The sequence below is a fragment of the Brassica napus genome, chromosome A6 (assembly GCF_020379485.1).
Source record: "Brassica napus cultivar Da-Ae chromosome A6, Da-Ae, whole genome shotgun sequence".
NCBI classification, from domain to species: domain Eukaryota; kingdom Viridiplantae; phylum Streptophyta; class Magnoliopsida; order Brassicales; family Brassicaceae; genus Brassica; species Brassica napus.
In genome coordinates, this window is record NC_063439.1 from 27,947,185 (window position 1) to 27,960,563 (window position 13,379).

Consider the following 13,379-nt stretch of genomic DNA (forward strand, 5'->3'; position numbering starts at 1 on the left):
ATTGATAATATGGAACCTTCTGTTATATTTAGCTTTTGGCATGAGTAAACAATCTTGATAAGATGTGTATGGTAACACCATATCAGGGTTCACTACCAAAGGCTGTTGAAGGAAGAAACAGCAGAAGCTAGTTTAGTGGCAAAGTGAGCCTCTCTCTCTCTCTCTACACGTGTAAGGTGTTGAATTATACAACTTAAATTGATATTTAACATGGTTAAAGTATATCTTGAGATAAGGTAAGAAAGGTTCCAAGAAAAATCAATGAATGGTGGAGCCTACAATACATTAAAGGAGGGGCAATGAGTTAGTGCAATGATTCATTGCCAATGAAGTTTCTATGAAATTTCCACGAAGCCGTCTCCTCTCTTGCTAGTATCAACACGTAGAAAGCTTCTTTGTTAAGTCTTCCTCCACATATCTCTTTATAAAGGCGTTGTGATCTTGTTCATCTTTCCATCAAACTAAGACGGTTGCTCCTACAAAGAGCTTATTCACTCTTTTGGATACAACTTGTTTGGTGGTTTATAGAAAATTTAGATTCCATAAGAACAACAAAAAGTTAATATGTTTCTGTATTTTCTTCTTCATGACTTCCTTCTTCTTTGTCTCACAACTGTATCCATCCTGTCTTCACGAGCTTCCTCTAGAAGATGTGCGCAGAGTCTTTTTAAGTCACACTCATAAAAAGTTCAAAGAAAAGGAGTCATACTTTCATTGATAATGAAATCAATAGAGAGAATGATACTGAGCTCTTACATTCGATTAGATGCGATAATCTTAGATCCTCTAATTGCTTGTAAGAGCTGATGACCAATGGATCATCCTCTATTGATCTCTTCATCAATGAAAGGTATGATTCCCTTTCTTTGAAATTCCTTTGAATGTGAGTGAGAAAGTCTCTACGTACATCTTCTCCGCGGAAGCTCATGAAAACAAGGTAGAACCAATTGTGGACAAAGAAGGAAGACATGAAGAAGATAGAGAAGAAGATCAACTTTTTTATCCATCTGAATGTTCCACAGTTTCACTAGTAAGTACACAACCAGTCACAATATATTTTCTCCACATAAGCTATAGAAGCCCTCAAAACAATATGTAAATTCATCAAATGAAAATGAAAAACAATAACAAATTTCAAAGGTATTTTTGGTTTCCTCTGTTTTTAATAAGAAGCATATCCATGAGGATGAATCTTTTGCCACCTCCAAGCAACTTGAAGACTACCCTGAAGATTAGTGAATCGAGCAGTCCAATTCAAATCTCTCAAAATCTTTGTTGGATCACTATAAACCTCTGCGTAATCTCCTGGCCGTCGGGGCAGTAAATCTACTTTAATCTCAACTCCTGTCGCCTTCTTACACGCCTCCACAAATTCCTTAACTGATCTTCCTGTTTAACCAAACAAAACAAAAAAAAAAACAATTCATGCTAATGATAATGTTACCATAATTACATGAAAGGAGGCACTTAGAAATAGATATTTTTTTTGTTTTGTTTTACAATGATAATGTTAAAGTACCTTTACCGGTTCCAACGTTGTAGATACCGACTTTATGAGGCTGAGCTTTCTCAAGAGCCTTTACGTGAGCATCCACGAGGTCAGTAACATCTATATAGTCTCTAATGCAAGTCCCGTCTGATGTTTTGTAGTCTGTTCCTTTCACCTTTAAAAACCATATCATGTAAAGGATTTTCCGAATAATAAATTATAAAACATTATGCATCTTGAAAACCACATGTTGTTTCTTACTTGCAGTCCGGGAATGAAACCGCGAGCGGCATCAAAACAAGCACCGGAGATACGTCCTTGCTCACGAAGCTCGGGTCTTGGAGCTTCTCCTAATCTACCTCCCGGATCTGAACCAATCACATTGAAGTATCTGCAAGTTCAGAGATTCATAAACATTTGCATAATTGTTTCACTGATCATAGAGTAACAAAAAAAAAAGGCTAAAGAAAATGCTCAATGAACCTAACCTCAAGATCATGACAGCCATGTCAGAGTTCTTAGAGAAATCCAAGATCATGTCCTCTGCCATCTTTTTAGCTTTCCCGTAAGGATTAATCGGAACCTAAATCAAATATTTTCATTAGAAAAATGAGACAAATGAATTTGTAATGAATTAATGATCTTAATTTTACCTGCGGGGTATCTTCAGTAATCGGCATTTTTTCAGGCTCTCCATAAGTAGCACAAGTACTAGAATATATCAGTTTCTTCACTTTATGTCTAGCCATAGCTTCAAGAACTCCTAATGTGTTTGATGTAATGTTATGGTAATATCTACAACAAACAATGAGATCAAAAATAAATTCAAAAAAATAAAAATAAAAAAATAAATTTTGGCAGAAATGTTTAAAATTGTATTATAGAAGAATGAAGAGTATACTTAAGAGGATAAAGAGTGCTTTCTCCAACATAAGCTACGGCAGCAAAATGCATCACAGCGTCAAAGGCATTCTCTGAGAATATTTTCTCCACCTGAAATTGTAACGATCGGTTAAGAAAAAAATAGAACCTAAACTTCTATGCTTCAAAGGTTAACAAACACCATACAGCTGCGGGATCTCCTAAATCAGAATAAATGAATTGAAGTCTTCCAGTTTGTGGGAACAGTCGCTGTAAAACCTTAACCGCACCAAGGTTCCCACGGGAAAGATTGTCCTGTTGAGAGATATCAAAGTTGAAGTGTCATCAAAAAGGACATTTAACTACTGTAAAGAGAAAAGGAATTTTAGTTACCACAATGGTTACGCGGTATTTATCTTTAAGCAACCTTAAAGCCGCATGTGAACCGATATAGCCAGCTCCACCAGTGACTAACACATGAGTCACTCCTTCCTCTCTTCGAGAGAACTGAAAGCAAAGGGAACAAAACCGCATAAAACATTAACAAAATGTAAAACGTTTTAAGGTTTATGAGTATTGAGTTAATGGGAGATACCACGCTTGGGGATGTGAAACTTGAAGCTTTATTGATCACAATAAAGGCTAAGATTATAAGTGAAGCTAGTAAGAGAAGCTTTCCCATAAGATTGCTCTTTGTTTTGGGTTCTATGTAATCCATATCTGCATTTTTTAAAAGAAAATGAGAATCCAAAACTTATCTTTCTCAGATAATATGATATGATCTCAAATAGTGTTGGGAGTAGTAATAATCTCTCTACCTCCTGGAGACAGAGGTCTTGAGTTTTTTCGTTGACTTCTGACTCCAGACAAACTCGTCATTGGAAGACTTCAAAATGTTCTGTTTCTCAAATAGAGACTTCAGACCAAACCCAATAAAATAAAACAAACACTCACAACAATCAGTAGTTAGCAACCATGGAGTTCATGTTGCTGGAGATTGCTGCAAAACAAAGGAACTATAAAAATTGATTACAAACAAAAGCATGTCAAAGCTACCAAATTCTGTAAACATTTATTATATGCAAGGAAAAAAAATATGTTGGAAGTGGAACCTGGAGCAGATGAAACAGAGAAGAAAATTTTGTGATTTATGAAATTTTCATATGAAATGAATACAATAAGAATATTTGTTGTTATGTTCATCTATATAACTTATATTCATTAAAAACAATATGAAAGTGCACAAAAAAAAATGAAATGAATACAATAAGAATATTTGTTGTTAAGTACAAAAGGTTGCACATAAAAAGGAGCAGAACAGAGGACACAACAAAGAGTTCATAAATTGTAAGAACAAGTCATCAAAATTGACTAAAACTCCGATCATTTTCTGGAGAAATGTATTGTGATCTGATTCCAATCTAGATAAACAGAGTGAAAGAAAAACCTTATGATGATCTTAATTCGTAATGTTGATTACCAGAGACGAAACAGATTATAAACATCTAATTTTCTTCAGAGAATATAAAGAGAAAAACAGAGATTTGTTCACCTGATAATTGTGAGAAGACGAGAAACAGAGAAATGCGTTTAAAGATGTTGAGAATGCAAAACGCTCGATGTTTATTAACAGAGTGTGAGAGAACCCCGTGAAGATACAAAACGTAAGAGTGAGAAAGAGAAGCAGAGAGAGTATGAGGATTGAAGGAGACAAAGAAGAAGGAAACGTGAATTGCAAAACGAGAGCACGACTACGACCTAGCCGCGACTCTCTTTCTTTATCACGTCGGTTATGTGTTTTTAAAATAATATTAACTAGATTTTGATCCGTGCAACCGCACGGGTGTTTGTTTTCACTTTTCTATACATAAATTATTGTTTTAGAACATAAGTGGTATGTTACAAAAAAAAAAAAGAACATAAGTGGTATATATTTTTAATGTTAATCATATACTTAAATATTTATATAACTATTTCAAATACAATAATTTTATAATTTACATATTATAATTAATTAATTATTTAAATCTTATGTATTTACCACTTATTATTATATATTTATCTTATTGTATTTGCATTTAGTTATTAAGCAAATAAATATATTCATGAGAAAATATATTTAAAAAATATTTTGTATTTAATTTATGCTAAATTCTGACCCGTATTTCAAAACTGGATTTCTTTTTACCAATATTTTTATGCTTATTCATTTTAGATAATTTATTATTGTATATATAAAAGTGTAAGATATATTAATTTTTAGACATGTATTATATAGTTTGTTAATTTTAAGCCGTTCTATCATCATATTATATTTTAAATAAATAGTTTATATTTATGAAAATAAAATTTATAAATTTATCAATTGAATATAATTTTATCATATTTATTTTAGTATAATAATTATATTTTAACGTGATCATGACTATAATTTATTTATTTTTATTTCTAAACGATAACTTAAAATACATTAAGTTATTGTTTAAATAGTACACAGATTTATTAGAATTTTTAAAATATAATATATAAATATATATTATATTTAAAATGAAAATATATTATGATTAAAGTAGTTACAAAGATTTTATATTATTAACTTTAAAGAAATACATGTATTATATAGTTTGATAATGTTAACCAATCTTACCAACATATTAGATTTTATTTTTGAACATAAATATTTTATAATTACGAAAATAAAATATATAAATATATAAATTTAATACAATTTTATTATATTTAGCTCAATATAATAATTTTAATTTAATATGATTGATTATGATTATATAATAACTAAAATGTTATAGATTTTTTTTATTTTTCATTTTATATAATTGAATATATTAATGTATAATAATATTTTAAACTAATTTTGAAATTAGTGAAAATATTTAAATATAATTTCGAAAATGAAGATCTTGTAAAAATCTTTTTAAACAGATTTGTTAGAATTTTAAAATAAATATATTTATATTTAAAATGAAAAGATATCAAAAGATACTATGATTAAAATATTTTAAAAATTATATTTATTATTAGCCTGAATTAAAATATAGTATGAATTTCTATGAATAGGTCCATTAGGTCCATTTTTAAAAAAATCACACATGAATCAAGGTTGTGACTTCTGTTTTAATATATAAGATATATTCGGTATTTTAGTTTATGGAAATCAATTTTGATATTATCTCCTTTTAAAATTACATTTTATACTTTTAGAAAAATTGGATATCTCCTTTTTATGGCTTTTAATATTTATCTCTTTATATAGATAGAGCATTTGCTTAGATCAAATCCATTGTACCAATACTGTGTGCTTAAGACATGGAAGGATTGAGCGGATTTTGAAATATTTTCGTTGACTTGAAAACATGACACTATTTGGATTTTTATTTCACAAATACGAAAACAAAATTTTACCCGAAAGCTCCTAAGATTTCAACTTTTAGAATCTAACTCCATCTGTTTCATATTAAGTGTCATTTTAGACTTGTGCACACGAATTAAAAAAAATAATTAATTTTACATGTTTTCTATATAAAAACACAATTACATATACACATAACCATATTTCAACCAATAGAAAAACAAATAACATAATAAAGTTAATAAATTTTGCATTGAAAACCAAAAACGACACTTATTTTATAACAAATGTTTTTCTCTAAACCGACTCTTAATATGAAACGGAGAGAATATTAATTTATTTTAAAAATAGAAACAGTTGTTAGGTACAATTAAGAAGAAAAACTATAGAAAACACTATAAGAAAGATAATCTTATGTTTTTAAACATAAGATATTCTTGTGTGTTGTATATTTTGATCAAAACGTTAACATAATTAAGTTACAAAAAGTAACATAATTCCAAATAGAATAATGAAAAATAACATGTATTTTTTAAAAGTCTGTCAGTCTTTTACCAAAAAAAAAAAATGTTTGTATCAGTTCCAGCGTAGCCAATACGATACGTTACACCTAACAAACATATTGTTACATGTTACAGGCTACGTTGCACGGAAGCTTCATTGGACGTCTGCTTCCCGCTTCGGAACCGGAATCGGAATCGGAACCTCGTGGAAGCTTGCGGAATCTCGCTTCCAAAACGTTTCTAAAATATTCTCTTTAAAAACCTGTTGGAAGCTTATGATTCCATTTTGGAATCACGCTTCCGTTTTTAAAAAAAAATACAATGTATATCAATAAAATATAAAACCATAGTTTTAATATATATAAAATAAAAAAAAAATAATAGTAATGAATATTGAGTTATAAATATACAAATATCAAAAATAATACTATAAATTATCTTTATGCATTGAGATTTTTTATTAAAGATATAGCACATATTGAAACATATTGTGTCAATTATTTATGAAGTATTAAAAATAATTAATATAATATTTTTTGTAAACATAATTTATGTGTATTTTTACAGTTTTAATATAAAATCATTTCAAAATTATTATAAATGAATAAATGTTTTATTTCAAATTTAAATCATATAATTTTTAGTCCTAATTTTTTAAATTTTTTGCATATATATATATTTAAATATGGATATACGCTTCCAACACGTACCCGCTTCCTAATATTTTAAAAAATCTCGCTTCTGCGCTTCCTTACGCTTCCGCTTCCACGTACCCGCTTCCGTTTCCATGTAACATAGGTTACAGGTCATTTCACCAATTCACCCTAAATCCAAAACCAATTAATCAATATATTGAAAACTGCGAATAAATCTAATTAAATAATAAAGGTAAAGAAAAAAGATATGTTCGGTTTTTTTTTTTTTTTTGACGAAGGATATGTTGGGTTTATAATCGTATATTGATATTGTTCTTGTTTCAATCCCAACTAGCATTTGATCCGCGCGCCCGCGCAGATGTATATTTTTCATAAAAGTTATAGTTTATATATATTAAATAATATATATAATACATTTTCTATATTACATATTTGCAGTGTTTTGAAACCCGACTGGTCGGACCGGTCAGACTGACTCGTTCCTAAAACCGATTCCGAGTATTTTTAAATGAGACCGGAAATATTAATATTTTTATTAGAGAAAATGTGTTATCTGAACAGAAAATATATTTGATTGTTCTGGTTTGAAATGGTTATACTTGCATTTAATGAAATTAAACGTACTAATAATGTTATATTATATATGTTCACTATAGAAGAAGGCCAAAATTGTAGTCTCTTTTTTTTCTTTGATTAAGCCTACGAAGGCAATATTGTACATAGATTGGAGCCCAATAGCTCAAAATCAAATTAAAAATAAGCCGAATGGACCAAAATGAAATTGCAAGTGAAATAAACTAAACCATTTAAATTTTGGACCGACATGTCAAGAATCTCGTGATTAGTGGTCCACCTCTTCGACTTTTCTCCGTCGCACTTCATCACCGGACGGAAGAAACCATCGTCGCATATCGTTATCTTGGCCATGCTTTCTAAATTTCTTCAACATCCTCTATCGATCTACACCAAAACCTTAAACATAAATCATTGTAAATATTCACTACTAAAGAGAATTTTACTCCCAACTAAACAATTAAAATGGCCCAATGACCCACAGTAATCAAGATGACGGGAAGCTTGAGTGAAGGTGATTTTACTCCCTCGTAAGAAAAACTTCGACTGATTAAATTAAACACCGCTCATAATAGATTGGCATAGAGACTTAGAATTCTGTTTCAAATCGGATTTTTTTTTATCAAACATAACAAAAGAACAATCAAACCGAACAAAAGAACAAAAGAAACTCCGAGAAAGAAACCAGACAAAAAAAAACAGAACAAAACATTAATCGGAAATGAAATCCGATGAAAGAAAAAAAGAACAAACTTTTCATCGAGGAGAGGAGAGATGCCATGAAATCCGGTTTATCATCATTCTGTGTTAACGGTTAAGCGTAAATTTGGTTATATCAGTAATTGACCAAAAGGCTATTAATGATCAATGGCATAAGATGGTAATTCTTGAGGAAAAATCAGGGTTATTTCAAAATTGTACTTTAGTTTTAATAGTTTAGATATAGTTCCACCAAATAAACGAAGAACTCGAATGTTCATTCGAAAAAAAAGAAGAATTCGAATGTTTTCTTTTAATTTCACCTAACCTAAGTTCGATTAATTAGAATTTAGAGTAACTAACATATTGTTTAATCAAAGTCAAACAAGTGTATGAACCTTTTCTTGAAAAATACTACAAACAATTTCACTAAAAGTGATTTAAATAATTAAATAGGTGTGGCTGCTTAGTTTTAGCTACTTCCCAACTATCTAGCGTGTTTAGTCATCGCGGTCAGATCAAATTATTTCATCCCATTTTTTGCATTTACTTTATCAATTTCACATACATACGCGACTACTAATTTTGATTTAAGTACTAAACGTATATTACTCCGCTTGTGGGAATGCAAAGAAAATGCTTCTCTTTTAACGCTGGTTCAAAAGAAGATGGAACAATTCTTCTATAGACATAGTCAGCGGATGAAAAGGGTTCGGACTTCGTTCATCAGATCTTGGAGTGGCTCGTTTTCCGCTGGGATTGATTTTGGCAATAAGCCAATAACTATGGGAATTCAAGTTTTTTCCCAGCTGTGGCAACAATGCATAGTTTATTGTAACATCCCGAATTGTGATATATAAAAAGATTTAAGATAATTAATTTGGCTATATATGTCATTAAAGTGAACTTACTTTTTCCGTCACACATCGTTTAAAACTCCATAATTAAATGTGATGGTGCTGGACTGGAGTAGTGAAAGAATGGGTGATCCATCAGGAAGTGATTCATGATACCGTGTCGGTGTGAGTAAGACCAAAGCACATGAAATATCATGTGGTAATTGCGGGCCAGTAAACAAATCTTCGGGACTTAAAAAATTAACACACTGTCCTTAAAGTGGGATAAAGCCCACAGACAAAATGAGGGGGCGTGGGTGGCCCATTAGCCATGAGCGGTCGGAGGATTATATTTATATGCTCGAAATCTGTGTTTCTTTCTTAGAATCTCTAGATTTACTAAATCGTGTGCATATTTTATCGGGTTTTGTTAAAAAAAATTGTCTATCGGTTTTTTTCATTTTTGTGATGTAATTCGGTCTTTACTTGAAGTTTGTTTTTGATTTTTCTATTTCTTTTTTTAACCAATGTCACAAATTATAAATTAGTATAAAATTAAACTTTTTATCAAAAATAAATTGTGAGAAAAATATGAATTTGTTTTAATAAAAGAGATGTCAAATTTAACCAGAACCACCACCACACAGAAAAAACTCATTCGACTGGATTGAGAGAGGTTTTTTTTTTGATTGAAGGTATTTAGTGTATAAATAGAATGTAAAATAAAATTTTAAAATATGTATAAAAAACTCTAAAATAAGAAAAACAGAGGAGAGTATATATCATGAGACCTACATATGGCAAGATCGGCATCTCTACTCTCTAGTAACTTTGATTCTATGGATAACTAGGGTCAGCTCAATACAATTAAAGGTCTTTGGGCGGAGTTCTTTTAGAAAATTATAATTATTAAATTTTTAAAATATTTTTTTGAAATCAACATAAATTTAAGACTAGTATTAAACTAACTAACATTTTGTTTCGTTTTTATTTAAATTTACAAAATTATTTCAGATTATCATATTGTTATTATATTATCTAAATTTAAATTATAATATAATTATACATATTAACAAAAATATCAAAAAAATTGTGGAGTGGGCCTCGGGTCAGTGACCGCCCCATATTTTAAACCAGCACCGTGGATAACGGGGGCGGGTGTACTGGAAGATATGTGGGTCACTTGACTCCACTTAATTTTAATTAGCCATAGTATTTTTGTGAAATCTTATGGCATTACCCAGTACAAATTTGTTACTAACCCCGTATAGTTTGAGGCCTACGTTATTCCAACCAAACTTTTAAGCAAGTAATTTTAATTTTGACTCCGGTTGAAAAAGTTTCTAATTCTGCCATTAATTGACAACACGCAGTGGCCGAGCCAGTGTGTTGGCAAGGGGGTCAACTGACCCTGGTGAATTTCTGATTTAAAAAAAATAACATGTATATTTCTGTAAAAAGCTGGAAAATATTGCAAAAAATTGCTAATTGACCCTTATAAAATGTTGTTAATTGACCTTATAATGTATATTAATTATGGATTGACCTTCCTAAATTTATTTCTTGCCTCCGCCAATGACAACACGCTAAAAAGTGGACTCGGTGACAACTATGAGATTCAAGCTGTGCCCAGTGCGGTGATTCACGTTGCGCTTTGTGACTGTGATGGTAGTTCACGTTGTTCTTTATAAGACAGCCGGTGACACGTGACTATTATTTTTCTTTTGTTAAAGGACTCGTGCTTATAATGACGTTTTTTTTTGTAAACTTAATCTATAATTTTCTCCGATGTTCGAAATCACCGATGTTATTACTACATTTAAAACGAGTGTGTTCGATTAAATATTCATAACTTTATATTAAACAAATTCAGAATAAGCTCTTTTAGACTTATGTTGTCCTTTTACTATATGTCAGAGAGTCTTCAGAAAATATATTTTTTCAGCTCCATAAATTTTTCTATATCATTCATGTTGTAGATCACTAGATCAGACCCGACAGCATGCATACAAGTTTGCTCACACAGTAATCTTTACCAATAAAAAAGAAAAAGATCAGACCCAACAACATGCATATCACCCGATAGAGCCCACACTGGCACACAGTAATCTGTTTAGTCGTAGGTAGTGCAAGTTTGCTCTCCTACAGATCAACGAGTCTTGTCCTATGTTTGCCGGCTATTCCATGCAAAGAACATTCTCCTCAGAAAATAAAAATCATCCAGAAGACTGGAAATCCTACCCAAATATTAGTCAACTAATTCTTTTTTTTTTTTTGAAAATTGGCTTTAAGTCAACTAATTCTTTCTATCATGAAATCAGAGTGCAACACAAATATACAGGATAAGCTGAATGTACATCACATAATAATGTAAATGGTACGTACTTAATAACTAAATTGTTGATTAATTCTTGGTATCATCTTTAAACACATTGTTTATAGGTGGTAATAACTCTTGATGTCGATAGAATTCAGAGATAACATTTAACATTTTTTACTACTTCTAATCTTTCAAAAACATAAGCTCATTTTCTCGACATTTTTCGTAGATGATAATTTTGATAAAAATAAATAAATAAAACTAAAAAGATATTTTTTAACTAATGTAGAAATGTAGTTTAACTTGAAATAGAACCAAAAACTGGATAGTATAATCACGAAGTTGATAATCAAATTTAATATATTTTAATATTCACTAACTACCTATTATAAATAAATTTTATAAGGTCTATAAATCATACAGTCTCTCCATCCCTGAAAAAAATATATCATATAACACACACATATAATTATATTTCAGCTAATTTTTCTTTAGAAAACAAATCTAATCCTGATATTCACTAATCAAAAATAAATATTATGTTAAAATCATGATTTTATCTAAACTAAAAGTTAAAATGAGAGTATATATTCTACATATATTTTTTAATTGTCATATTCAATAGTTATCTTTCAATTTTTCATTTGATTTCTGAGGCTTTTATTTCTTGTGTTCTAATACAACACTCTATTAAATTAATAAAAATGTATATATTGGCATAGATATCCTGAACTAATATACACATTTATAATACTAATTACTGTGTGTTTTTATACAACAAATGAAAAATATATCTTTGTGCAGCTGAGAGAGTATGAATTAGACATAAATAACTAAATATTCACAAACACACATGTTCCCAACTATAGTGCTAATTATTTAGTTATTTTTACAATTTTCACACAGATTAGAAGAGTTACAAAAATATATTTATATTCTTATTAATTACGTCAATTAATTTGGCTACATAGTTACATAAATAACTAAATACATTTCACCGTTTAATATATTATGAAATTTTTTAAATTTGATATATCAATCTAAATTATTTGCTATATATATATATATCACAGTTTAATATGATACTAGGATCATATTTTTTAAAGAACAAAACTATTTTCTTGAACTTTTATGTTATATATTAATATGATAATATTGGATAGAGGATAAATATTTGCTTTAATTTTCTATTTAAATATTTTATTAATATTAAAATAGTATTTTTTTTTAAGAAATAGTTTAGTCACATGTGGACCGCCTGTTCATGAGAAAAAATCTTTTGATTTAACATTAACAAGCAACATGCACACTAAACAATGTAAATCAACTAACTTTTTACCAAAAAAAATATAAAAAACGTCTATTAACCGTTTAATACATTATGAACAATTTTAAAATTTGATATATCAGTTTAAATTTTTTACTCTATATATATATATATATATCATAGTTTAATATGATAATATTTTTTAAAGGATAAAACTATTTTTCTTGAACTTTTATATATCAATTCAAAATTTATATTATATATTAATATGATAATATTTGATAGAGGATAAATATTTGCTTTAATTTTCTATTTAAATATTTTATTAATATTAAAATAGTATTTTCAAAAAGAAATACTTTTGTCACATGTGGACCGCTATTCATGAGAAAGAGCTTTTGATTTAGAACAACATTAACAAGCAACAAGCACTAAGATCATTTTCAACACACTTTTATAATTATTTATCAAACATAAGTACTATAAAAATACATGTGAATTTTTATATTATCTAGAATTTTAATGAAATTTATATTTTCTTAAACACAAAATAAAGTGGATCGAAAATTCTCTAATTGCTGTTAGAACTAAGCACAAGTGGCAGTAGGAAAAGTAATAAACACCTTAAGACATAAGTGGCTTAAATATAATGGATTGGCGTGGGAGTTAACAAGTTGTTGTAGCTTGAAACATTTTTGAACAATTTTAAAATTGGTAGTTGTAACAAATAAGATTTGTTATATTTGTTGTTAGTTGATATAATTTGTTGTAGTGTTTTAACTTAAAACATACAAAATACATACAACAA

At 29.2% G+C, this 13,379-nt stretch overlaps 1 protein-coding gene and 1 long non-coding RNA gene across 5 annotated transcripts; both read right to left on the bottom strand.

Annotated features, from left to right (window-relative positions):
• Positions 1–980: 980 nt before the first annotated feature.
• LOC106377637 (putative UDP-arabinose 4-epimerase 4) lies at positions 981–4,130 on the bottom strand. 4 transcript variants are annotated; one of them, XM_048781444.1, is made up of 11 exons: positions 3,903–4,130; positions 3,169–3,350; positions 2,946–3,070; positions 2,744–2,857; positions 2,558–2,665; positions 2,391–2,482; positions 2,143–2,284; positions 1,978–2,072; positions 1,751–1,880; positions 1,520–1,664; positions 981–1,389 (listed from the first exon to the last, which is right to left on the bottom strand). In XM_048781444.1, exons 2-11 carry the CDS (start codon positions 3,227–3,229, stop codon positions 1,163–1,165), a joined length of 1,239 nt encoding a protein of 412 aa, XP_048637401.1. In that variant the 5' UTR covers positions 3,230–3,350; positions 3,903–4,130; the 3' UTR covers positions 981–1,162. The 4 variants fall into 4 exon arrangements, with proteins under 4 accessions (XP_048637401.1, XP_048637403.1, XP_048637402.1 ...); XM_048781446.1 differs by having other exon boundaries at positions 3,169–3,266; positions 3,903–4,123; XM_048781445.1 differs by having other exon boundaries at positions 3,169–3,366; positions 3,903–4,112.
• Positions 4,131–7,536: 3,406 nt separating this feature from the next.
• Positions 7,537–8,210, bottom strand: LOC125609869. The gene is made up of 2 exons (XR_007339961.1): positions 7,932–8,210; positions 7,537–7,836 (listed from the first exon to the last, which is right to left on the bottom strand). It is a non-coding gene; the product is annotated as an uncharacterized LOC125609869 (long non-coding RNA).
• Between the last annotated feature and the right edge of the window lie 5,169 nt (positions 8,211–13,379).

Bases quoted from the DNA above. Each gene is read 5' to 3' on its own strand.
- LOC106377637 (XM_048781444.1), bottom strand. From the start codon at position 3,229: ATGACGAGTTTGTCTGGAGTCAGAAGTCAACGAAAAAACTCAAGACCT. The intron at 3,071-3,168 runs GTAGAGAGATTA...TAAAAAATGCAG, and splicing joins AAGACCTCTGTCTCCAGGAG to ATATGGATTACATAGAACCC. The intron at 1,881-1,977 runs GTTAGGTTCATT...CTGAACTTGCAG, and splicing joins ATGGCTGTCATGATCTTGAG to ATACTTCAATGTGATTGGTT.